General features: G+C 41.4%; 2 protein-coding genes across 3 annotated transcripts; one reads left to right on the top strand and one right to left on the bottom strand.

Moving 5' to 3' along the window:
- Positions 1 to 330: 330 nt before the first annotated feature.
- On the top strand, positions 331 to 5,158 carry irf10 (interferon regulatory factor 10). Of its 2 annotated transcripts, none has more exons than XM_078796655.1 (8): positions 331 to 630; positions 1,818 to 2,013; positions 2,093 to 2,169; positions 2,336 to 2,384; positions 3,141 to 3,245; positions 3,317 to 3,424; positions 4,233 to 4,351; positions 4,483 to 5,158. In XM_078796655.1, the coding sequence occupies exons 1-8, from the start codon at positions 460 to 462 to the stop codon at positions 4,609 to 4,611; spliced, it is 954 nt and encodes a 317-aa protein (XP_078652781.1). In that variant the 5' UTR covers positions 331 to 459; the 3' UTR covers positions 4,612 to 5,158. The 2 variants fall into 2 exon arrangements, with proteins under 2 accessions (XP_078652781.1, XP_057907914.2); XM_058051931.2 differs by having other exon boundaries at positions 3,317 to 3,703.
- LOC131104595 (uncharacterized) lies at positions 5,101 to 24,960 on the bottom strand. The gene is made up of 3 exons (XM_058051929.2): positions 24,758 to 24,960; positions 7,834 to 9,456; positions 5,101 to 6,786 (listed from the first exon to the last, which is right to left on the bottom strand). The coding sequence occupies exons 2-3, from the start codon at positions 9,307 to 9,309 to the stop codon at positions 6,325 to 6,327; spliced, it is 1,938 nt and encodes a 645-aa protein (XP_057907912.2). The 5' UTR covers positions 9,310 to 9,456; positions 24,758 to 24,960; the 3' UTR covers positions 5,101 to 6,324.
- Between the last annotated feature and the right edge of the window lie 2,326 nt (positions 24,961 to 27,286).

The raw sequence follows: 27,286 nt of genomic DNA, 5'->3' as shown, positions 1-27,286 counted from the left end.
AAGCACGTCTATACCGCCCTCTAGTGGCCAAAAATCACAGTACTACAAACACTGCCACCTTTCTTTCTGGTTTTAAGCACCTTTTTTACTGCGGCTGTTGAGTGGAAAAACCCAACTAAGTTTCAACGTGACTTGTCTCTCATTTCCACTCATTTTCTTCACACAATAAAACGTTTTTATGCTCCACAAGTAGTGGTATAATTACGTTGAAATCTTAATGCAACAAGTTACGGTTGTACGCTGCTTTTGGTGTTCTGCGGGTTAGAAACGATTAAACAGAAACGGGCGCTCGTTGAATGGGAAAGCGAAAGTGTCTCGCAAGTGTTTCGCTTTCGGTTACATACCACGTGAACTAACTTGAGGTCCATTTGCGTTTTGTTTTTTTAAAGTTAACCTGACTGCTTTTTGGGGGCTGCCACTGGACCTGAATGCCCTTCAGACTGAAATCGGACTTGGAAGATGGAAGAAGGGCCCAAGAAGCACCTGAAAGAGTGGCTCTTAGCTCAGGTGGATAGTGGTGCGTTTGAGGGTCTGCGTTGGGAAGACCAGGCGAAAACCATGTTCAGGATCCCCTGGAAGCATGCTGCCAAAAAGGACTACAAGGAGACGGACGATGCTGCTCTCTTCAAGGTCACCTTTAAGCTTCTCTTACATGCTAACTATTGACAGCCAACAACTTTAAAAAGAACTACTTTGCATATACTTCAATATTAAATTCACATTCTGGTCCAACGTTGCTTAAAGAGACAGTAACACAAATGGCTGCCTTCATTGGGGAATATAATGTCAATGTAATGAATTACTTTTTATTCTGATAGTTTCATTTCATTCATATTCATAACATATAGACAAACAACCATTCACACTCACATTCATACCTATGGACAATTTGGATTCGCCAATTAAACCTAGCATGTTTTTGGAGTACCTGGAGAAACCCACGCATGCATGGAGAGAACATGCAAACTCCACACAGAAATGACCGAGGGTGGAATTGAACTCGGGTGTCCTAGCTGTGTGGCCTGCACGCTAACCACTCACCTGCCTCAGTCTGCCATAACTGATAAAACATTTAATATGTCAGCAATGGTAGTTTGAAACAATACCATTCAAAGTTTGTGATGCTTTTTCTACTTTTCTGATCTATAAATGTTATTTAATTTTATGTTAAATGATGCTAAAGCGTCAGATAATGAGGTTTGGTGCAGAATCTGGAAGATCTAGAAAGCTTCCTGTGCGGGTTATTGTGTGTAGCTACTCTATAGGAGTCCACAACTCAATACAAAGGGATGAAAAATAGCATAATAGGTCAAATTAAATAATATTATAAATAATAAATAATAGGCGGCATGGAGGTCTAGTGGTTAGCGCGCAGACCAGGGTTCAATTCCCACCCTCGGCCATCTCTGTGTGGAGTTTGCATGTTCTCCCCGTGCATGCGTGGGTTTTCTCCGGGTACTCCGGTTTCCTCCCACATCCCAAAAACATGCTAGGTTAATTGGCGACTCCAAATTGTCCATAGGTATGAATGTGAGTGTGAATGGTTGTTTGTCTATATGTGCCCTGTGATTGGCTGGCGACCAGTCCAGGGTGTACCCCGCCTCTCGCCCGAAGACAGCTGGGATAGGCTCCAGCATCCCCCGCGACCCTCGTGAGGAAAAAGCGGTAGAAAATGAATGAATGAATGAATAATAAATAATATATTTATAATAATATATATTCATAATAAATTATAAATAATATATTATTTGACTCTAAGAGTAATAAAAAACTTTTGCAGACAATTGACACTGACATATTTCCACCATTGTGTTCAGGCCTGGGCTTTGCACAAGGGCAAACACATGGAGGGAAAGGATCGGGCCAACCCCACCGTGTGGAAGACTCGTCTGCGGTGTGCACTTAATAAGAGCACAGACTTCCAAATGGTCCCTGAACTCAGCCAGCTGGACATCTCAGAACCTTATAAAGTGTACCGCATCCGGCAAGACGGTGGGCCATCATCTCAGGCCGGTAAAGATAACCAGAATATCTCATATACGTACGTTTTATCTGGATTAACGAGTTTCTCCATCTTTTTGGTTATTCACAGAGTCTCCACAGAGAAAGGATAGCATGACCATCCGAGTTAAGACATCATCATGGAGTCCTGGTTTCCAAGAAATCGAGGTTTGTAAGTTTAGCACCCAAAAAATAAGGCAGTGATGTTTATGCTTTTGTCAGGGAAAAGCTGCAATAATGATTACGGTAATGTCTATGAAAGAACATTCATGTGCAAAACAACCAAGGGAGTTTGAGGATCAGTTTTAACCTTTTTTTTGGTTTGTTTTCAAAGGAATCGTTTCAAGCCTGTGAAGAAGAACCAGAACAGAAAGACCAACCTAGTAAGCTGTCATTTAGACTTGGAAAGGTGGCCACAAATGAGGGTCAATGGGTGGCTTTGTGGGTAAAATACGGGTTGAAAATGGAAATATCCAAATGGAAAAATATTTTTGGCCAAAAAAAAATATTATGAATTGTTTTTTATGTAATTCATGCACTGCAAACAAGTCTTTGAAACCACCGGCTATGAAGGTGAGTTTGTCTATTTTGTTTGGTATCCGTCATATTAGCGGCTGTAGACAACCTGTCAGTGCAATGATGTAATGACACCATAGGGACATACAGTTGAAACAAGAAGTTCACATGCACTGTGTCTTTAAAGTTGTGGAGTCCTATAGAGCAGCTAAACACGATAACCGGCACAGAAAGCATTCTAGTTCTTCCAGAATCTGCACCTATTCAACTGTATTTATTTTAAAGTGTCTGCTTTTAACATACAGCCGTATGTGTTGGGTCCAGAATCCTTCTTTGGTTACGTTTCCGGAATCTTTAAGGTGCCTGCTCATCTGTTCAAACAATTATCCGCAATCATAAACAACATGGGAATGCACAGCCATCATACAGGTTCTGTGTTCTGTGTTTGGCAAATAGAAATAATTTAGGTCATCCTAATTGGCCTAAAAAAGACTGTTTTCATTTCAGACAGTGAGAAAAAAAAGTGTAGTGTATGCAAACGTTTGATTCACTTTAGCTAATTGTATCACTCTCTCAAAAGAACACTGACAACGTGCTGACTGATGATTTCTACTGTGCATTAGATGAGCTAATAAGGGACCATATGTATTGTGAGCCGACTGGAAAAAAAAGTCCCACTCAGCACTCTGCTTGGTTGACCTTCTGCAGCTCTATTCATACCATCTCAGGTAAGTCAGATCAAACAACAAAAATGAACATACCGCTGGAAAACATACTAACGATGATGTTGTGTTCCCAGATTTTAGAATGCAAGTGACATTGTTGTACCACGGCCACAGTGTGATGAGATGCACCACTAAGAGTCCAGAAGGATGCTTTATCCTACATGGTCGAGGTCCTTTAGGAAGTGAGCGTATATACGGGCCTTGCACCGCACAACAGCTTTTTTTTCCTTCGCCAAACTCCTTCCACGCATCGTCATACATGGTGGAAGCAATAAATCGCCTTCTCTGCCATCTGGAAAGGGGTGTACTCTTATGGGTTGCCCCTGATGGGGTGTTCATCAAGCGGTTCTGCCAGGGCAGGGTGTACTGGAGCGGCCCCATGGCTCCAAACGCTGATCAGCCCAACAAGTTGGAGCGAGAGAAGACCTTCAAATTGCTTGATACTTCAATATTTCTCAACGGTAATTGAACAGATTGATATAATTCAACTTAAAAGTATTTATTTAAATGAACCAGGATAACACAATGGGCTCTAATTTAATGTCATTTCGACCAGCGCATCCTCAGCTAATTTGGTAGAGATGGAAGTGGAAGCCCACTAAAGGAGGTGTCCACATCTCAGCATCGCGCCATGAAAATTTCGTGACAGGAACAGAGGTGGTCTACATGGCCTCTGATGTGCAGTCCAGTGGGCCCTGTGCAGTTAAAAGCAATAAGAGACGATCATTTCATTGGTTAAGACTACACTCAGCTGTGTTAAACTCTCTCACGCGTTCTCTCCTCCCTTTTTGCCACGTGCGTTAATGGGATGGAAAGAGGCGCGGGTGCGCTTGCGCCATACTGCGCCACTTATGAAAATTGCAAAGTGCGTTGTCCACACCTTACCTACGAAAATAGGGCCCGTTGATTTTAGTGTCTGTATTTGTTTGTGCTACAGTGCTTTCTGAAGTTCGATACAGCATATGATTAATCTCAGCATCTGTTTTACAGATCTTCAGAACTGTTTGCAAGGAAAGGGAACGCCACCCCTTTATAGGATAGAACTCTGCTTTGGAGAGGAGTACCCGGACCCAACAACCCCTAAAACCACAAAGCTTGTCATGGTTCAGGTGGGAAAATTGACCAAGAATCATTTACATCAAATGCATTTTCAGCAATGCAGGAATTTAGAATTAGTTGCAGTACCTGAATATTCCAATAGAGTTCGCTGCAATATAGATTGTCCTCCTGCTCTGCCCAGGTGGTGCCTATGTTTGCTGTGGATCTGCTGCAGAGGTTGAGCTTGGATGAGATGAAGAACACTACGGACCTTCCCAACACAAATACAGAGAAAACTGAGAAAGTCCATCCTGCGGGGAGGCCGTTGTGAACCAGCCAAAGGTTTATTTCCTTATTTTAATTCTACAGAAAAAACAGCAAAGAGCAGAATTTTAAAGGAAATGTTTGTCTATGTTTCTGTACAGTAGAGCCTCTGAAGGGAAATGGTTCACTGGGTTCAAACTATGTTGCTTTTTCTTGTTGATATGCTATACAAAACTCTATATTGGCTGCCGAGTTGTGAGTACAATAATGTAAAGTCAAGCATAATAATGAATTGTGCATATAGATTTGAGACGTATATATAAGGAAGCACCCACCACACATTTTATACTGTTTTTAAGTTAATTATGAACTGTGGTTATGTTAAAAAAATGAAATGAGATGGCTAAATCATTGTGTGACTCACCTTGTGTGAAGTATCCTCCTTTTGCAAGTTTTGTCTGGAAGAAAAAAATCTTATCTTAACAAGGACTATGATATTGTATTTTCTACCCTTGAACCAGACAAGATTTTGTAACCTAATAAAAGTTGTAAATCGAGTGTTTTCAACAAAAGCAGGGAATAAATCAGCTGTGATAATTAAATTCATGAAGCTTTTTTCTTTCTGTTTATTTCTAGCGAACATCATATAACAGTTTCACAATTTTTTAAAAAATATACATTTTGTAGCTATGACATTTAGAAGGAATAATTAACATGTATGGTTTTGTCACAAAAAAACTAAAGTGAAAGAGTGTGCTGAATCAGAGGAGATACCCGTATCAGAGTTGAAAATACTTTCATCATTTTTTCCCTGCTTTCAGACATATACAGTACACAACAATGAAAATGGAAAAACAAGTGTACAGTAAGCAGGGGGTTACGTATATCCACAAAGCATCCTGTTCCAACATGTTATTAGCACCATTACTCTTCAGCCTTACCTCCAGTCCTTCCACTATTCAGCTTTTAATGGAAAATACAGTGTGGAGGCTATGTGGTACACATCTGTCCTTGTGGCCGTGATTGTCTCATACGCGTTTTGTTTTTTGTTTTTTTTTTTTCTTAGTGTTCTCCCATTCTCAGAGATAATGTTAAGAACATATCGGAGAGTAATGCCTTGACAAATAACTTGTTGAAGGTGATGAGATTAAAAAAAAAAAAGGCGAAGAACGCTTACATTCATCTTGCCTGCCCGGTTTTAACAATGGATCAGAAGCAAGAAACAAATAAGACGAACACAATGTATCATGGATATTGACAAAAAAAAAAAATGCTTTAAATCTGTTTAGCATACTCACTGTACACATGTAATATATTAAGTCAATTTTTGTTTTTTGTATATACGTATATCTGCAATGTTTCAGTAGCGCTTACTTTCATAACACTGATTGAAATCGATACCCTGAAGGACACACTGCCGGTAAATATGTGTGTGGGACATTACATAAACAGAGTGAACACAGACGAGTGCTTGATTGTCTCACTGTCTTCAATGCATCTGTAAATGGAGCCACCAGACATCTTTCAGACGATGCTCCTGTCACTGTTAAGGAAAGGAAACTGAGGGGAAGGAAAGGAAATTGAAGGGATGGTAAAGAGAGGAAAGGAAATGATAGAAAGGGTGCAACAAGTAGAGAAGTTTAAGCCTTAGGGCAGCAGTGTGAACACCCGTAATTTTGGATTGTTCTTTATTCCATCCCCGCGACCCAAGCGGGCGCAACAGAGACATGGAGCGTATACATGTGCTTACTGTAGGTCAACGTGTGCATGTGCAAGTTTTCTACTGCCACTTCATCAGCTTGGAGCCTTGAGGTAAATCCATGAGACTTTCATCGGTACCTGTTGAGGAAAGGGCATCAGGGGCTGACCAGCGCCGTTTACGAGGGCGTGCGGGCTCTTCAGTCTGAGGTTCTGCAGTCAGAGCGTGCTGCGGCCCGGTAGTAGGCGGGTGTAGAGGAAGAGGGGGAGGAGGAGGAGGAGGTGGCATTTTCTCCCTGTGCGAGTTGCTAGACACTTCCACCGCAGCCCTGGACTGGTGGTGTGTACGTTGGACTCGAGAGGAGGAACGCACAAGTGTCCGGTGGGGTTTCTTGGGTGTTGGGGTAAGAGCAAGGCAAACATCCCCCTCTGAGAGCTGGCGGCAGGGAAGGCCGTAGAGCTCGGTGGTTCTCCGGGGGCAACAAGAAGACCAACCCTGGTCCTGGACGAAGAATGGATACTCCACCAAGACCTTCAATAACTCCTGGATTAAAGCAGAACAGGGTGACACATTCAAATAAACATACTATGGTAATGGTAATGGTTTTATTTCATTTGAACATGCATCAGATTACAATTGAATGCATCACATAATCAGTTCACAGTTCCACATGTCCAAAAGGAGTAGGAAGAAGCAAAGCTTATTAAATCCTACCCCTCCATCTGGTACTTTTACAATCAGTAACTGTTACATTTGTTCACTTCCTGCTTTCTTAATATAGTTTAAGGTTTTTTTTTAATTTTTAAATTTTTGGTCCCGAAGTACGAGGTGATATGACCATCCAATGACATAATGGGTACCATAGTAAGTGTCAATATAGTGATATATATAGCACATCATGACTGGTTCAAGACTCTTCATCCTTGTATTTAGCAAACATCAACTGCTTGTATTGTTTCTTGAATTGGCTCATCGTTGTGCATTGTTTGAGGTCCTTACTCAATCCATTCCATAGTTTGATTCCACATACTGAAATGCTATGGCTTTTTAACGTAGTCCTAGCATATAAGTGTTTCAAATTTAATTCTTCCCTGAGATCATATTTCTCCTCTCTTGTAGAGAAGTATTGGATGACATTTTTAGGTAATTGGTTATTTTTAGCCTTATACATTATTTTAGCTGTTTGAAGATTAACTATATCAGCAAGTTTAAGTATTTGTGATTTTAGAAATAAGGAGTTAGTATGTTCTCTGTAGGCGGCATTATGAATTATCCTTACTGACTTTTTTTGCAGTACATTTAGCGAGTGAAGATTGCTTTTATAGTTATTACCCCATATTTCCACACAATAAGTAAGATATGGTAGAACCAGAGAGAGAACAAATTGAGAACAAATTTTGTAATATTTGTAATATGAGGTTTCCAGCTCATATTTTCATCTATTGTGATCCCCAGAAATGTATTTTCCTTCACCCTTTCTAAGCCTGTTGTTACTTTGAAAGATTATCAAAACAGTTCTTTGCAGCCTGATCCAAGATTAATTCATGAGGCAGCATTAAAGCACTTGAAGGCAATTTTTTAGCAGCTCACCTGAGTGTTGCGGTCTGTGAGATGGACCTGCAGGTGGCAGATGCCCTGTGCACTACTGGGAGAAATGAGCAGAACTGTGCAGGTGCTCAGGTGGAACTCTGAAGAGGTATCAGCGCTCCTCAGGAAGTCCTCTGTCCGCAGATCCTCCACCTGTTTCAACTGCCCGCTGGCCAGCTCAATGAGCGAACCCTTGGTGAAGTGAGGTAGGAGCGGAGGGGGAGACGAGTGAAGGGCAGGGGGTGAGGTGTGAACATGATCCCTGTTATTTTTCAGGTGCTTCTCTTTTTCTTTACCTCGCTCCCTGTCCTTGTCTCTGTCTTGGTCTCTGTCATGGTCTCTTTGCAACCTGTCATGGCTGTTCAGCTGACCCTGGGACGATTGGGGGGAGGTCCTCGGATTGTGCTTCTTTGGGCCTGGCTCTCCTTGCAGGTTGTACAGTGGTATTCCTGAGGGACTGTAGGGTATGTAGGACTGGGAAGCCTGAGGGCTTGGCTGGCAAATGGATTCCAAGGAGTAGTAGATGTGTGCTTCAGTGCCTGAGGCTCCAGCGGCATCCAGTAACCCCCCTTTACCTGCCCTGGGGTCTGGTCCCAGGGGATGAGGGCTCGATGGTATTTCTTGCCGATGTCGGTCCTGTATTGAGGAATGTGGTTCATGACCCTCCTGAGCTTTAGAATCTGAGGAAAACGAACCCCTTGATTGGGCCCCAGGTGTCAGATCTTCCTGCTGTCTCCGTCCACCATTAATATGGGAGCTGTGTAGACTTGTGTCCAATCTGGTTCTGCTGCTATCATGTCCGTAATCTCCTGTGAGCAAAGACCTGGAGGTAGAGGCAGTCCTGCTGCCTGGCCCGTCCAATCCATTGGGCCTCTTTCCTAAGTACCTCTGTCTGGCTTCGGTTAAACTTGGCTCTTGAGGGTACAGAGAGGTATGACCAAACAAGTACGATGGGGAGAAAACAGAAGAGCTGTAATCTCGTCGGCCGCTGTTAATGTAGGACCACATCTCGCGAGAATCAGCCGGGAAGGGAGTTTTAAAGGAGGAAGTTGAGGACAGGGAGGAGAGGGGCCCTTCTGCTCGAAGCCACCTAGAATGGTGTGGCAGCGGCGATGACAGGGGATCGTCTCTCCAGGCAGGGGACCCGGAGCCTCTCCTCTCCACTACATGCCCTTGAAAGAGAGGAAGAGACACAGAGGAAGTGTAGCTCAGGGGCCATGGCAGTGGCAAGGGCAGGGGCGCTGGAGAGGGCAGGGGCGGAGGAGTGTGGAGGAGATGGGTGTTCGGAGTAGTCAGAGCTCGCTGCCTGTCGCTGACCTCCCTGTTGCCCTCGCCTCGCCCTGCATTGGACCGACTCCGAAGCGGGACAGGGGGCTTAAATTCATCGGGCGGAGGAAGTTGGCGTTCTGACGACCCTTGCCGAGACTCCCTCTTCTTGGGAGGGAGGCACTCTTTGCCGCGGTCAGGGATGGGATTCATGGGTGGGCTCCAGCGGCAGTGGTGGCCCCCTATGTGTGGGTGTAGCCTAGGTCACATGGGACTTACGGGAGAACGAGGGGCACGGACAGAAGCGAAGGCTCCGACACAGCATCACTGTGGATTCCTCTGAACTGAAGCGCCACTGGCCTAGAAAAGAGAAGATATCATTGGAAGAGACAAGAAAACAAATGGATTTAAAAAGGTCAAAACTCTTAGCGCTTCTGATCAGCGCGGCTAATTAGTCATTACCTGAGCGCACTGCGGTGGGACTGAAACTACCCAACTTACTTATTTCATTCAAACACATTACACCCACATGTGGGCTAAAAATACACATTACAGCTAATGAAGCAAAGGCATATGTTAAATACACACACACACAGCTGTATCGTTTTCATCGCTGACTCTCTGGTGACGATTGGAATATGGAGATATGTTTTTTGTACCACTTTCATGAACCACCCCCGTTGACACCCACGGGTATTCTATAGAAGTGTACTACGAAGCACCTCCCCACCAGCAACCCCCTGGCCTCTTCTTTTTCACACACTCAGACAGCAACAGACACACAAATACTCCCACAGGCGGCTGTGCTTTGCTCCCCCAGTGACAGTCAAAGCTGGTCACCACCCACCCGAAAGCTGACGGAGACAGCACCAGTTGTGGATACTGAATGTGTGTCTGTGCCAACTAAATATTTGCTAAAAGAGGCGAGAATTGCGCAGCTGTGTGTGTATGCATGCCACCATTGCTCGATGTGTATGGGAGAATGTGTGAATGTGTTTATTTGTTTAGGGCTTTGTGTGCGTTGAGTGCGGGTGTTTGAATATGTCACAGATTTTGCATTCCTGTTTTCATTCAATGAGAAGTGCGGGGGAGCTACACTAATTCTCCTCCAAAAAAAAAAAAATGACAAGCTTCAAAATGAGTCCTTTTCGGCGACCGTGTCGCCGTCGTGTTGCCTCTCGGCCGTGCGCTCACCCGTCAACAACCTACTTACACCCCACCGTCTCAGCGGCCGCCACAGCGTCACTATGGCAACTGCGTCTGCACATGCATCTTGTCGGTTAGAGAGGTGAGATGGGGATACTCCACAGAGAGGCGGGCAAACTGTTGCTCATCAAGTTACGAGGTCCAAAAACGGAATAAGTGTTAGAGACAAGCAAGCTGTTTGTGCATCTGAGTGGAAAAGCTGAAAAGTTGGCTGTTGGTGGGGATTCAATGTCTCAGATGTATGATGGTATTTATTTGTGCCAAAAGAACACAAGCAATATTTCAAACAACCTGATAAAATATCCATCCATCCATTTTCTACGCCGTTCATCGTCATGCTGGAGCCTATCCCAGCTGACTTCGGGCGAGACGCGGGGTACACTCTGGATTGGTCAATGTTTCAATATACTTCTTTTAATTTATTTCTCACATGATCCCTCCATTAATATAGTTTGTCATAAATATGTTAGTGTGAATGATTGTTTGTCTATATGTGCCCTGTGATTGGCTGGCGAACCAGTCCAGCGGGTGTACCCCGCCTCTCGCCCGGAGACAGCTGGGATAGGCTCCAGCACCCCCCGCGACCCTCGTGAGGAAAAAGCGGTAGAAAATGAATGAATGAATGAATAAATATGTGAGTGTGAATGGTTGTTTGTCTATATGTGCCCTGTGATTGGCTGGCGAACCAGTCCAGCGGGTGTACCCCGCCTCTCGCCCGGAGACAGCTGGGATAGGCTCCAGCACCCCCGCGACCCTCGTGAGGAAAAAGCGGTAGAAAATGAATGAATGAATAAATATGTGAGTGTGAATGGTTGTTTGTCTATATGTGCCCTGTGATTGGCTGGCGAACCAGTCCAGGGTGTACCCCGCCTCTCGCCCGAAGACAGCTGTGATAGGCTCCAGCACACCCGCGACCCCTGCAAAAGATAAGCGTCGGAAAATGAATGAACCATCGATATTTATATATGATGTTCTTCCTCGTAGCATGCATGACCTTGGCCTTTTTTCGCATTAATTTTCATTCCGTATGTTTTTCCTGTATTGCTGATGGCATTCACTATGTTTTGTTATTTTCATTTTCAGCAAGCATATCTGCATATCTCAAGGTGTTCACATTTTTTTTTCATTTTTTTTCAATGCTTTTAAAGATTAGTTCTGTGTATATATTAAACAGGGATGAGGATAGAATACGTCCCTCTTTCACACACCTCTTTTAATATTTATTGCTTCAGAAGTGAACATGAAGTTTAGAGGATTTACAGAAAGTTTACAGACGCAATTTTTTTTATTTTACTATTAGTACTGTAGTTTTACATGAATAAAATGAAATGCATATAAATGACAAATAAAAAGGATAAATGAACATTTAATGTCACTGTCTCCTTGATTGAAGATGTTGCTGACAAAGACAGTGATGTGGCAGCAAGATCAACAAGGACACCAGCTTTGTGTTTTGTTTTGTTTTTTTTACTTCATTAATGTTTCTCACCTCAAGTCTCAGCTTTTCTTGATATAATAACCCAAAATGGAGCTAAAGAAATTTGATAAAGCATTTGATAAAGTCCAAATCAATCTTGCTTTCCACATCGCGTCTGTCAACAATCACCTTAAGAAACCTTAAATGTTTGTTTATGTTCACACTTTTCCACCACGGGTTACATAGCCTCCTGCAGCATGCTATGGGATGCAAAACTCTACGAGGGCACACCGACACCACTTGCTAACGAGGCCGTTAATGTCACCGTTAGCTATTAGTTGCCAACTTTTGGCAACACGCCTCATGCCTGTGGTTTCAGCACATCGAAGCCCGGTTCTAACAGTACATAGTGACCTCCACTTTCTCTCACACCGTAGGACGGTTTTAGCGGTCTTGACTTTTTTATACCGTGGTATATCTAGAACCTGTTAACCGGCCCATGCCTACAACTAGCCCTGAAGAAAAGGGTCACTCCGATCAGGCCGTTGTTCTATGGAACAAACCCACCAAGGTGCTGACGTCAATGCACCGAGTGAATCCAGACATGCATGCATATGGCATTATATTCAGCTCAGCAATATTCATTCATTCATTTTCTACCGCTTATTCTCACGAGGGTCGCGGGGGGTGCTGGAGCCTATCCCAGTTGTCTTCGGACGAGAGGCGTGGTCACCAGCCAATCACAGGGCACATATAGACAAATAACCATTCACACTCACATTCATACCTATGGACAATTTGGAATCGCCAATTAACCTAGCATGTTTTTGGAATGTGGGAGGAAACCGGAGTACCCGGAGAAAACCCACGCATGCACGGGGAGAACACGGAGATGGCAGAGGGTGGAACTGAACTTGGGTCTCCTAGCTGTGAGGCCTGCACGCTAACCACTCGTTCAGGTCAGCAACATTTTCAAGATTATTTTTATTAATTGTGTGATTAATTAATTAATTTATTATCATCCCAGATCTAGTGCCCACGAAGGAGAAATTTATCTGAATGAGAAATCTTGTCATGTACGAGATCTTGTGTTCCCTGCCCCCTACTGAATAAAATAGCCCATTCATTTCATACAAAAATTATTCATTCATTCATTTTCTACCGCTTTTCCTCACAAGGGTCACGAGGGGTGCTGGAGCCTATCCCAGCTGTCTTCGAGCAAGAGGCGGGGTACACCCTGGACTGGTCGCCAGCCAATCACAGGAACACTGGTCTCCTAGCTGTGAGGCCTGCGCGCTAACCACTCGACCGCCGTGCCGCCCATACAAAAATTATGTTATTTTGAATAAATATGAAACAAACTGAACCACAATAAATGAACATGAATACGTACAATAAAATAACATTACATGATAATTTGAAAAAATCTTCCCAAACAAAAAAATGAACTTTTTAACGTAATAAACATTAGTCATTTAACTTTTAAACTATTCTTTAGTGAACTTGGAACACTTTGGAACTCAGATTCCTTAGAATGAATGCATTATTAATATGCCCTGGTTTTTGTCCAGAAATGAATATCCTTGTCCTTTTCATAACCCAAAGAGGGGGTAAAAAAAAACAAAAACAAGTTATGGTTCCCAAATAAACCTGCTTGAATGCTGCCAAACTGTACGAGAAAACAAAGAAAGATATTGTGCATGTGGAGGAGTTAGCAGAGAAATGTCTACTGAAAGATGACTCCTACACTGTGCACGCATGCATATAGAGCTGCTCTTTAGATGCTTCGCTGTGGGAGCATTTCAATATATCAAACTTCACCGATCACGGCAATGTTCCATACTTTTTTTTACATAATACCGCTTTGACTTTGCTCTGTAAACATCAATGCAATTTATTCTCAACACACTTTTGTAAATGGAAAAGCTTACAATTTTATTCTAAAGAATTGCTTTCAATCAGAGATTTTTTTTTTTCTTTGCGTTTTCTTCATCCCGCCTTTTCTGCACGAGCTGTGAATCAGACTTCCATCATAATGAATAGAACTAGAACTACTTTACCTACTACACATTTGCCAATTAAAGCAACATGACCTGAGAGTCCGGTTATTCTAATTGTGGTGTGTTTGTTATCCATACAAGCATCTGGATAATGTGGGCTTCATGGAGCTGTGATGAGACACTGACCTTAGTGCAGACTAAGCAGACGTCCCAACGTAGCGAGCCATTCATATCCCAAACGTTCCAAAAGGGTCAACCCACTCTTCGGCTTCTTACTTGCGCTACACTGTCACTGTAAAAACGCCTGCACATCTCAGCAGCTCCACATAGCCGAGAATCTATGTGTGAAATAATACAGGTGAGCCCGCAAAACCGAGGGAAAGAACTGAAAGCCTGCTATTCGTCTGTTGTGTATGTGAGTGAGTGATTGTGTGTGTGTTGTGTGTGTGTGTGTGTGTGTGCAACGGCTGAGGAAATGAGTAATATCTAGCAGTGAGAAACATGTCTGCTATGCAGAGCCACACAAGCAGACCAGTTGCTACTGCCGCCCACTCGCTTTAATCACTGTGAGGGATACAAACACATACACAAACCCTTAGACACATAAAGGATGTTGAACTCACTGGACATAACATTAGGTACACTTTGCATAATAATCCACTTATACTGTGCAGTGTCACAGGAGAACTTGTGTATATGTGAGCTGATTTAGGTGGGGTGGGGTCATTGACTACTGCCAAGCAGCAGTCAATTTTAATATTTCTCCCGTTTAGATATTATTATATCTTAATATTCCAGATTTTGTGCGCGTAATGCGTCCCAAAACCGCAAACCGAAACATGACATTAAGGACCAGTTAGAGAAAATTTCATGTAATCATGGCGACGCTATTAACGAAAATGTTCAAAAATGGGCCACTCGATTAGGTACACCTGTTTGATTTTTAAACACACCACGTGGCAATCAAAGGGCCGAAAAATTAGCATAATCGGTCCCCTTTAAATACAGTAAAAATGGGCATAGTTCAGACATAGTTGCTAATGGTGATTAATAATGATGAATTAGTTCAAAGATGTGATTAATCTGATTAAAATTTTATCTGATTAAAATCATTCCACACCTGTTATTCATTTGCATTTTGAATTGTTTTCTGCTTGTATAACTACAATTATAAAAAAAACATTTTATTTAACTTTTTCTTGGCTTTCAGGAAAGGATTAATTGGATTTACAGTTTGGATTAATCAGTGGTTGACTCTCAAAAATGTAAAAACAAAACAATGTTTTTATAATTTTTTTTATTATTTTTATTATTTTATTATTTTTTTTTATTATTATTTATTTTTTAACAATTCTAAATGCAAATAAATTACGAATGAAAGAGATAAATGAACAATTAAGGCTACTACTACGACTGAACACATGATGCGAGTGTTGAATTTGACAATGAGACACAAAACGGACACCACCTTCCTGTTTTGTCATGAGTTATATAATTCAAGTCAAGTAAATAGTTTTTGTCATCGTCTTATATCAAAAATGCTGGCACTTTCTGCAGCTTCACTTTGGGTTACTGAGGCGAGAAATACTGTGAAATTCAAGAAATAAGTCATGGCAAAACAGTAAGGTGGTGTCTCTATGGTGTCTTGCTTCTTATTGGTATAATGGATTTGGTTATAGCTGGATCTTCTGGAACGAATTAAGGTTCCACTATTATATACTAATACACAAGTTCACTTCCTGTATTCAACATATAGTACACTAATTCATTGCATACTTATTTTTCAATACAATCAAATTCATCAGATTATTATTATTACTACCATTACTGTTCAAACCAAAATATTGTCAGTGTTAATGAATGAGTGTTGAATGTGACAAAGAGACACAAAATGGACACCACCTTCCTGTTTTGTCACGAGTTATATAATTCAAGTCAAGTAAACAGTTTTTCTCATCGTCTTATATCAAAATGCTGGCTCTTTCTGCGGCTTCACTTTGGGTTACTGAGGTGAGAAACACTGTGAAATTCAAGAAATAAGTCATGGCAAAACAGTAAGGTGGTGTCTGTATTATTACTACTATTACTATTCATTGTGAATGAATTACCAGTGAATGAATTACCAGTAATAGACATGAAGAAGGGGTAGGATTAAATAAGATCACCTTCTTCCTACTCCTTTTCGGGAACATTGAGTTGTGCAAATGTAACCCGTGATGTTTCTTTGTGTAGCTTATTAAGCATGTCTGAACCATGCATACCATTTATTTGACACAACATACAAAGGCTCGTGCACGCCAACATACGCACCGCTGGAGAGCTCAGTGATTTTCCTCTGTGATTGAGTCAAATTGAGACGAGTGCATTGGCATGGCTGCAATGGCTTATTATTAGCTCTAAATTGATGACGGCGGGGGAGTTCGTTGAATGTACCGCACATGAAGACAGAACAAAGGCTGCTGGACACCGCGATGAAAAAATATTCCAGAATGACCTGTTGTACTTAGCAGGTTTAACACAACAAAGTTTATATATCAATCCATGCAACCTTGACAGCACAAAATGCAAACAAGTTTAAGTGCATTTCAACAGCAGTAAACTCGTGGAGTGGAGGAGGACTGTAGACGTCTCAGCTCTTAAGGCCATTCTGACATATTTTCACTGAAAGAAGCCAAGCGTCTCCTGTGACATTTATGGAGAGCATTACTGTTATTTTTCAAAGTGATTGCTGCTTGAATGTACTGAGTCTGAGTGGGCCAGTGCTGGTGTCTGCGCTGCCATTTATTGTGTTTCATTTTATGGGTTTGTGATAACTATTACCATTGTGAAGACGTATTCTTTTGTTGTTTTTACATTCAAAGTAGGTCTGTCAAAAATAATGCAACTCATTTATTTAATTAACTATGTTACAATTAATGACCTTAAAAAAACACTTCATTACAATTCTGCAAAGATTGTAATTTTATTGTAATTTAACTGTTGATTGTAGGGTGGCCCAAACAGGTATTAGTTTTAGGGCGTAATCACTTTTTCACACTGAGCCTTTTCCTTTGACAGAACAACTTATTTTGCATAAGCATATACAGTAAAAAGCACAGAAAAAAATAAATAATAGTTTAATGGTGAAGATGAAACCCTCCTCTGCTTTGTAAGCAGCATTTTGAAGCAATGCATGGCATAATTAGATTATTTAGTCCAACTAAATATAACTGTGCATTAATCAAAACACTAATCAAATTTCCACTGACTGGTATAGAATTGATGTAGCACAGCAGTCATTGTGAAAGAGGAAGAAAGGGCTCATCAAAGAGTGTACTACTATATAGATACATAGAAATGACTGATGTGTTCCACTTCTGCAAGTGCACTAAAGAAACAGTGCAGCACCGCTGAAGCATTTAGCATACATACTTCCTTTAAAATAATATCTTTCATGACACTTTCTGCACTCGACTTGATTATTCTGTGCACACAGACAAGTCTCGGTCAAATGAGTCACACTAAAAAAGAAAAGAGGTCATTGGAGGAAGATAGAAGGTATCAGGAAGCTAGACGGACATATAGATAGATACAGTAGATACTTTGGCCAGGAGCCCTGCCCGTAGCCAGTTCAACCACGAGGATAGGCTTATGGCTCAAGAGTTACTATTAACACATTAACACACGCACGCACACGCTAATCTACATGGGAAGAGGGACACAAGCATGATTGTGAATGAGTCATATCTTCTTCTTTGTGCAAATCTTCACACTCATTCGAGACAGCTTGATGCAACTTTCAGGAGGCTGAAGTGGAGCCTAAATAAAATGATGTCAATATGTGGGTATCACTACCGGCTAACTGCTAAAAATGTTAAAATAAGAACGTCCATCTAGGACATTCATTCATTTCCTACTGCTTATCCTCAAGAGGGCCGCGGGGGTGCTGGAGCCTATCCCAGCTGTCTTCAGGCGAGAGGCGGGGTCCACCCTGAACTGGTCGCCAGCCAATCACAGGGCACATATAGACAAACAACCATTCACACTCACATTCATACCTATGGACAATTTGGAGTCGCCAAATTAACCTAGCGTGTTTTTGGAATGTGGGAGGAAACCGGAGTCCCCGGAGAAAACCCACGCATGCACGGGGAGAACATGCAAACTCCACACAGAGATGGCCGAGGGTGGGATTGAACTCCGGGAGTTCAGAACATACATATATTTAACACACACACAATTTTATGCTTATACTTTTCCTTGAATTATTTGTCTTATTTTATGCTATCAGCTGTATGTTCTCATGTCCCTTTATTCAGGAGTACTTTAAACATCAGACCACTTTAAACTATGTAATTTCATTTTACAGTTATGTTTTTTTTTTTACTTTACTTTTTTTTATTTTGCCAGTTTGTATTTTAAAACTTGAAATACTTAGTTAGCAACAGGCGGGCCGGATTCAAACATTTGGCGGGCCGCCGGGGCGGAGTTTGCACACCCCTGGTCTAGGACAACAACAGTTAAAGCAGATAAAGATAAATATCCACAATCCATTCACATATGGTTTGCTTCACTTTGAACGCCCTGTTGACGAATTCATTTGAGGCTTGCCCCCCCCCCCCCCCCCCCGGAATTTAAATAATATTGAGAAACTAAAAATATCTATTTATTTATCTGTATGATACAGACTGGACTCAATACTGAAACTGGGAAAATGTAACACAATTGAGTATTCAAGAGTCAAATTGCATTAATTGCATACATTAAATATGATTAATTCGTCTGTACTAATTAATATTGAAAGTCCTCCCTGCCTCCTTTGTTTCAGAATTGTCAACCCTAGACACAAATTGCAAACTGCAAAGGTGTCCCCTATTAAAATGGTCAGCAAGTGTATGTTACGTTACAAATGGAGACATTTTTGAGTACTGCAGAAGAGAGAGTGAAGCTTGTAATGTATAGCTGGGTTAATCCTGGCCAATCCTACCAGGTAGAGCTTAGTATAGTTCTGGGAGGAAATCCCCCCATGTAGTGGTGCAGGCCTCAAGCCCCTAGGTTATAAATAGGGCCGCTATGACTCTTTAAGCTGGCTTTTACACAATATCAGTTATAAATATGACTTGTCTAATTACGCAGGGGTCAGACAGTCAGCATAAATAGGGAAAATAGAAAATAACGCCACGGTTTTCAACTATGGCGTTTGTTTGTGATGCTACAAATAAACATATGCAGTGTACATGCACAATGTGTGATTGCAGAGGTCAACACGAAAGGTAACAGGTATTCTCCAAATCTGTGTGGTTGACATTTTCTTAAGCGGGTGTTAGGTTGTTGTCATTCATTGACATTTAAGTGTCTGCTGAGGGGAGTTTCATTCTTGCACTTTTCCATCTCTACAGTCTGATTGCCCGCCTCCTGTGCACCATTTGCACCAGATACATATATGTTGGTAATGGTAATGGTTTTATTTCATTTGAACATGCATCAGATTACAATTAAATGCATCACATAATCAGTTCACAGTTCCACATGTCCAAAAGGAGTAGGAAGAAGCAAAGCTTATTAAATCCTACCCCTCCATCTGGTACTTTTACAATCAGTAATTGTTACATTTGTTCACTTCCTGCTTTCCATAATACAGTTTAAGGTTGTTTTTTTTTAAATAATGCACCTCATACCGAAGTACAAGGTGATATCTTCCTCTTTAACACCACCTTCTGTTTTGCCATGAGTTACATGTATTACATTACATTAAATGTTAATTGCTGCAATTGCATGGGTGACTACATCTTCCGTAATCGTAGGCATTACAGTTTGTTGAAGATTTAGTAACTTTGTGTGCAGAGGTTGACATCCCATTGGAAAAGTTAGCCACTTTATTTTTTACCAATAAATAAATGTGCTTTCCAATTTGAGACAAGTGCATTTCATTATATTGCTTAAGGTTTGTAGCTTTTTGTACAAGACTCTCCTGAATTAAAATTTTATATTGTCGTATTGTGATACATCCTAAAAATATCCGTATTTCATATTTTTTTTGTTTTTTTTAATAATGCACCTCGTACTGAAGTACAAGGTGATATCTTCCTCTTTAACACCACCTTCTGTTTTGCCATGAGTTACATGTATTTCTTGAATTCAATCGTGTTTGTCATCTTCTTTATAAAATGCTGCCATGTTTGATTTTTTTTGGATCCATTTTGTGTTATTGAGGCAAGAAACATGATTGAATTCAAGAAATAAGTCACGCCAAAACAGGAAGCTGATGTTAAAGAGGACGTTGTTGAGGGTCAAGAATTATGTCTCCAATAAAGATAAAAGTAACATTAAATGTTAATTGCTGGAATTGCATGGGTGACTACATCTTCCTTAATCGTAGGCATTACAGTTTGTTGAAGATTTAGTAACTTTGTGTGCAGAGGTTGACATCCCATTGGAAAAGTTAGCCACTTTTTTTTTACCAATAAATAAACGTGCTTTCCAATTTGAGACAAGTGTACTTCATTATATTGCTTAAGGTTTGTAGCTTTTTGTACAAGATTCTCCTGAATTTAAATGTTATATTGTCGTATTGTGATACATCCTAAAAATATCCGTATTTCATATTTTTTTTGTTTTTTTTTAATAATGCACCTCGTACCGAAGTACCGAGTAGTACCGTTCAACCAAGAAGAACTCAGTTTGACAGGCCCAATCACAAAGAATTGAATCACTACTAAAACACCACAATGGAAAGTATTGATGGTTAACTTGTGGGGATTTTATGTGGTTTCAAACTTTTACAAAGCACACTCTAAAAACCAGAGCCTATCACTATTTTGTGACATTACTAGCACAAACCCCAGGAATGAATAGCGCTCTCACTCTATAAGATAAGTTGTTTACAAGTACGGGCTTGAGGGGGGTGAAGTGTATCAGATCCACGGGCGTGATGGGTAAAAAAAAAACAGCCTGGAAGAAAGAGGACAAGTGTTGGATGAATGTGTGTATCATGTGTGTGTGTTTATTTCATTCCAAAAGATTTGTTGCTTTTGGCACTGTCCCCTGGAAACTGCCAGTCAAAAGTGGGCTTCTGTAGGTTTTCTGGTTTAGCAGCAAAATGTCAGCACACTGTAAGCAAAGGCAGTGATGGCATCTCCATGGAGAGACCATGGCCAGGTCTCCTGTTGGTAGCTGGAGTGCCATTCACTGACAGAGAATCTGTCTAGACTGGCTGCACATAGAGTGTCTGGGATGTCTTTGTCGCTGTTCATATTCATTGCCTGTGCGATGATAAAAGGCCCTTAACATTAAATCAGACAGGGCTCTGAGTTTTAAATCACTTCCTACTGAGACTTATTATTGAATCATTTGATCACCTGTGCTGATGGTGACAAGATTGAAAGAGGAAACACTGAACTGAATAAAGGTCTAATAAAGAAGTTTGACCCAGTGGATTAAAAGTTATATGGAATAAAAGAGGATATAAAAGGATTTGAAAAAACATTTCAATGGTATAGCACCGGCATCTTTTATTGATGCTCGAAAGCTGCAGGATGTCTCAGATGTTACTTTGTCTGTACAGTGACACCAAAACCGATACTGCGCAATATACTGTGATGTGCACGTACGTCCAGGACACCGGATTTACTTACGCAAAGGCTGAGGGCATCGCACAGAGGCAGGCCTGGCTGAAATGTGTGGGTGTAAATGTGTGGGCGGCACGGTTGAAAGGTCGCTGACCCCTATTGTAGGTGCGGTGCGGAGGAGGAGAACATGAGTCTTGGTGGTGTACATGGGTGAGGGAGTCAAGGACGAAGAAAAAGAAGAAAGACCTACAGGTTATATTATACAACACAAATCTTCTATATAAAAATGTAAATACAGCCGAAGAAATACAGTATAGCAGTATCTTCTCAGCTGTGTCTGTCACCTTTAAGGAGACTAACATGATGCAAGCTGCTTTCAAACACCTACTACATCTGTTTAGGAATATTCGCCGTACTCCTGACTCCACACAAGGAGTCCCCAGACACTTCTTCTAAATGCTGTGGCATAAATTAATCATTTTTCAAGCGTAAAAATGGCTAAAATACAAATATAAGGCATTCAGATGATGCTTTCAAAAATGGCATGCTATGTAATATTCTACACTGGTCACTTGGTGTCAGTATTGTCCCTTTATTGTTGGTGATGCACACAAACATCACACTTTTATTGCAGGTTTTAATTTTAATTAGCCCACAATAATAATAATAATAATAATACCTCTGAACACTCAACGTGACTTCCTGTCTTCGACACATCCGGAACATATTTATTTCACCACGCACTGATTATATCTCTATATTATATTGGGTAATAGAATGGTTCTTATGTCATGTCAAGAAAACATATTTAGAACTTCATAATCAGGTTTCATATTTCATGGAAATTACCCTCGGATCATCCAGGTTAGAGCTGCAACAATTCATTGATGATTAATCGATTATGAAATTAATTAATTAATCTCCTATTATTTTGGCTTTTATTTTAAATTTTAAATATACTTTTGATTTCAGTCTCTTAAATGTAATTTTTAATTTCCATTGTCATCCCTGAAAGCAGACCTGTTATCTATTATTAATAGACCTATTATTATATTAGCTTTATATATTAGTTTTTGGGCTGCACTGAGGTCGAGTGGTTAGCATGCAGACCTCACAGCTTGGAAACCCGAGTTCGATCCCACCCTCGGCCATCTCTGTGTGGAGTTTGCACGTTCTCCCCGTGCATGCATGGGTTTTTTCCGGGTACTCCCACATTCCAAAAACATGCTAAGTTAATTGACGACTCCAAATTGTCCATAGGTATGAATGTGAGTGTGAATGGTTGTTTGTCTATATATGCCCTGTGATTGGCTGGCCACCAGTCCAGGGTGTACCCCGCCTCTCGCCTGAAGACAGCTGGGATAGGCTCCAGCATCCTCTGCGACTCTCATGTGGATAAGCGGTAGAAAATGAATGAATGAATGAATGTCATGGAAATGGACTTAACACAGTCGGAACCAATTAACCACCATAAGGATTACTGTACATGCATTTCCACAGTTTCATGAATGTTCCCTGTGTTTTTCACCTTTTTTCCGTTTTCACTCATCTGCCAGGTTGTAGGATAGCACACACTCAATGTGGGTGAGAGTGCTGGAGTAGAGTATATGGCTGTCAACACAAGGTGTAGAGTGTGTGTGTGTGTGTGTGTGTGTGTCTGTGAGCTAGGTAGGTGGAGAGGCACAGCAGGGCGTGAAGGAGACCTGTGATAATGACAGGCTATGCATTATATAACATGCAGATTGCATAAAGAAATGATTATTTTTGTGTCCTGATATTGACGATGTATAAGTAATTTTCGGACGTGGGCGTATAGCGCTATACGTATGTGCCGCTAGGAGTAAGAAAATATTCCGAGATGTGCTCTTTCTTTTGTGGAGTGTGTGGGTGAATTATGTGTTTTTAAGAAGGGGGCACAAATGTTTCCAGATTTCATTCGGTGCTATCTGCATATCAAAACAAGTATGTGGGAATGTTGGCACACTCGTGCAAAGTGTGCATAAGGATGTCTTTTTAACACAGGCTCCCACTCATTATCACTTTTAGACTTCAGAGAGATCCACTTGAAAAGGGGATGACTCTTCTTGTCAGATGCTAAACCTGTAGCCTTTTCCACTTTTGATGATGTGCCCGTATGAGCTTGTGCTGAGTGAGCAACTGCTCAGATTTGGATCTCTTGCAGTCACTTTCGTCACAAGGTTACCGTCTGGTGGGATGTGTGGTGTGGAGTCACAGCAGTGAGGAAGAGCCCCATACATTCTGATCCGTGTGCCACTGCCTCTTATGCACAGCCTCCTGCTCCATGTGTGCCTCTGCAAAAAATAGCCTTCTTAAAGGGCCAGCAGCCACTCAGGAAAACTCTCAATAAAGCCTCACATTAGTTGTGTGTTTGATTTTCCCTAAAACTATGCAACAAAACGGCTACAGCAACACAACCGGATGGGGCAATCAAGTACTCCTAGAGAACATCCCCTTAGATTGTGAGAACTTATGATAGATATCTTAAGTCTGAACCAGTGAAATGATGATTCCGAATGATGCACATGGGATATCAATGGAGCAGAAATAGACGTGGAGAAGTCATAAGCATGTACCGATTGGGATTTGAAATGGTTGTTGAGTAGATCCAAACACACTTTTAGTAGTCCCAACAGTGTGATGCGGGAACTGACAAATGAAATGTCTGACAGAGAGCAGCCGTGGGTTTCTATTCTCGCTGCATTCAACTCTAAAATAGAATCATTGCACCTCGGTAGGCCTGTATGCACATTCTACAGTGCATACATGTTATATAGTTTGATTTATTTTTATTTTAGTATTACACTTTTTTACATGCACTATGAATTTAAGTGCAAAAAAAAAAAAAATCACGTATTCTAGGAAAGGAGCCGGGTGTTTCTCCTTTCCAAGTTCATCCATAAAATAACAGAGAAGTTGCCTGATGCACCTGCGCCTGTTGGGACGAGACCTCCCCATCATCAACTGTTCCCCCAAACTTCTGTTCTTAATTGCACCACCCTCATCAATGTTCTCTGAATCCCTCCCAGCCCTCCTCAAGGGCCCCTTTTGCTATCTCTGGACCAAGGCTATTTAAGCCCACTGCTCTAATTCTGAAAGTCCTGATCAGGCTGAGTGATGCACCTCCACTTACTTCTCTCTCTCTCTGGATCAGTCACACTCACCCTCTTGTTCACACTCTCTTGGTTATTCCCCACCACGCGCCTACACACACACACACACACACACACACACGCACGCAGGTGCTGGCTTACATGAGTGAATAGCGCACATTCATCCTGACGCACACCCATTACGCAGGTGCCACTTTTCATGAGTGCACAGCAAACATTCATGCGCACTACATGAGATGTGGAGATGTTCGTGACATGCTTGGAAATAGTTTTTAACACACTTGTACTGCCTCAGTATTACGCACACACAGGAATATGCAAACAGACACACTGAGAAGAGGAAGCAGTGCGGTGACATACCTCGCCGGGGTGTCTAAGTGTAGCCCTCACCGGAGAGTTTCATTGGATCCGTTTGGCGGCGGCAGCAGTCACACAGAAAGCCACATAGAAATATCCACTTTGTGTCTTTCTCCTCGCTATTTCTCAGCCTTTCCTCTCTTCATCCTGCCCCTGCCTCTCCTCCTTCTCACTCTCTAAACGCCTCTTTGCTTCCTCCCTCCCTTTCCCTCCCTCTCTTTCTATCTCCCTGTGAGAGCATTCTCTCTCTCTCTCTCTCTCTCCAGCTCTCTTGATCTTCACCACCCCTCCCTCACCTCATTCTTTCCCTTATTCATTTACAAGTGCTCTCCCTGACACTTGCTAACTTTTTGGTTCTCGTACCTGCAATGGAGTGTATAATTAGACAGAGCTCAGTGGTAATACAGTCAGGCTCATTGTGGAAGCTTTTGGCGTTGACGCTCATGATTGGCAGACGGCCCAGCAGCTTGGCTCCTTAACCTCCCTCAAGCTGCAGAATGGACCTGCCCTGTGGCTCTTGTCATTTGTTGCAACAACTCTGGCTCTCAGCTCCATTGGCCAATCACAGACTAGGGGGGGTGTGGGGGTGGGAGGGGCAAATGAAGGCAAAGGTGTGTGCCTGCTGAGAACAGGACAGGACACACTGTAGGTGAGAGAGCGCTAACATGTTGCAACAGGTGTATGTGCTGTATTGGCTGTATGGGATTCATCACATTCATCATATTCATCACATGACACAGGCAGCTTCTTTTTTTTGGGGGGGGGGGTGAATCACTGACTCATAGTCACCATGCAGTAGCATCACGTGCGTCTCTTTCAAACATGAAAAGACAAAATCTTAATGTTCACATCATCATTGTGAAACCAGTGCAAGGTATTGGAATGTCCTGAATATTGAAGCAATAAGTCATATGCACGTCTTTTGTTCCTGTTACAGTGTCCAGGTCACATGAGCAGCTTACAAGGGATGATTCCCATTCCAGTCCTATAAGGCTAATACGTCTTGCTATTGTACAATTTACAAAAGTTGTGACAAATTGATGTTGGCAGCTAACACATGCATATTGTCTACTAAAGCAATAAACTATATAAACATGATGAACTGCCATAATCAGACTAACCAACAGTACTGTATTACATTGATAAAAGCCTTCTTAAAGGAGCTATCCCTCCGTGGCTCCCAATTACACTTTTTTCAACCCAAAAATATAAGAACACGACCACTACCATACCTTAGTAATTGTGAAATATGGGGTAATAACTATAAAAGCAATCTTCACTCGCTAAATGTACTGCAAAAAAGGTCAGTAAGGATAATTCATAATGCTGCCAACAGAAAACATACTAACTCCTTATTTCTAAAATCACAAATACTTAAAACTTGCTGATATAGTGCATAAGGCTAAAAACAACCAATTACCTAAAAATGTCATATTTGAAACACTTATATATAGGACTACGTTAAAAAGCCATAGCATTTCAGTATGTGGAATCAAACTATGGAATGGATTGAGTAAGGACCTCAAACAATGCACAACGATGAGCCAATTCAAGAAACAATACAAGCAGTTGATGTTTGCTAAATACAAGGATGAAGAGTCTTGAACCAGTCATGATGTGCTATATATATCACTATATTGACACTTACTATGGTACACATTATGTCATTGGATGGTCATATCACCTCATACTTTGGTACGAGGTGCATTATTAAAAAAAAACAAAAAACAAAAAAAAAACCTTAAACTGTATTATGGAAAGCAGGAAGTGAACAAATGTAACAGTTACTGATTGTAAAATCACCAGATGCTTTGCTTTGCTTCTTCCTACTCCTTTTGGACATGTGGAACTGTGAACTGATTATGTGATGCATTCAATTGTAATCTGATGCATGTTGAAATGAAATAAAACCATTACCATTACCACTGTTGAGTATTTGTTGGCAATAGTGGATTCAGAGTAAATATTGAACACTAGAGTAAATATTGAAGCTGCTTTTAAGCGGTGGAGAGATCTCGGAGAATGAAAGGATTTAAATGTGGATGAAATGGTTGCTAGTTCACACATCAAAATCCAATAATTTGATGTATTTCAGACATTGGACAGACTAATGTAGCGTAACATATTGTGGGAATACATAGATGCATCAATCAGTTATCTCATAAGACCACACGTTTAATTTTACATGCGATGGAATCTTCCTAAAAGCTTTGCTAAAGCTGTAGACAGAGCGTAGTTCAGACATGATGACAATTCATGAAGATATCTTTGCCCGAGATGACCTATGGCAAAGTGGAAAAGTGGTGAATTCTCATTCTCACTGGTTTTCATCACACGTCATGTCCTCCGTCTCGGGATAAGAAGAACATGATCATGAAGTCCACAGATTCTGTCAGGCTTTTGAAGTGCTCCACACTTGTATGCTAAGCCTTATTTAATTATTCAATGTATTAATTATTGAGTGTGTTCACTTCCCAAGCCAATGCACTACACTTAATTTGGTCCCAAATGCTGATGAACTATATATTTATC

The sequence above is a fragment of the Doryrhamphus excisus genome, linkage group LG15 (genome assembly GCF_037039965.1).
Source record: "Doryrhamphus excisus strain RoL-2023G ecotype Guam linkage group LG15, RoL_Dexc_Guam_v1.1, whole genome shotgun sequence".
Lineage (NCBI taxonomy): Eukaryota > Metazoa > Chordata > Actinopteri > Syngnathiformes > Syngnathidae > Doryrhamphus > Doryrhamphus excisus.
The sequence above is the reverse complement of the archived record's forward strand: the minus strand, read 5'-3'. Positions and strand labels throughout refer to the sequence as shown.

What these genes read in the sequence shown, in the direction of transcription:
- irf10 (XM_058051931.2), top strand. Translation starts at nt 460, where the DNA reads ATGGAAGAAGGGCCCAAGAAGCACCTGAAAGAGTGGCTCTTAGCTCAG. An exon ending in TGGGCCATCATCTCAGGCCG is followed by an intron (nt 2,014 to 2,092) that starts GTAAAGATAACC and finishes GGTTATTCACAG; the next exon opens with AGTCTCCACAGAGAAAGGAT. An exon ending in CTCTATTCATACCATCTCAG is followed by an intron (nt 3,246 to 3,316) that starts GTAAGTCAGATC and finishes TTGTGTTCCCAG; the next exon opens with ATTTTAGAATGCAAGTGACA.
- LOC131104595 (XM_058051929.2), bottom strand. Translation starts at nt 9,309, where the DNA reads ATGAATCCCATCCCTGACCGCGGCAAAGAGTGCCTCCCTCCCAAGAAG. An exon ending in TCACAGACCGCAACACTCAG is followed by an intron (nt 6,787 to 7,833) that starts GTGAGCTGCTAA and finishes GCTTTAATCCAG; the next exon opens with GAGTTATTGAAGGTCTTGGT.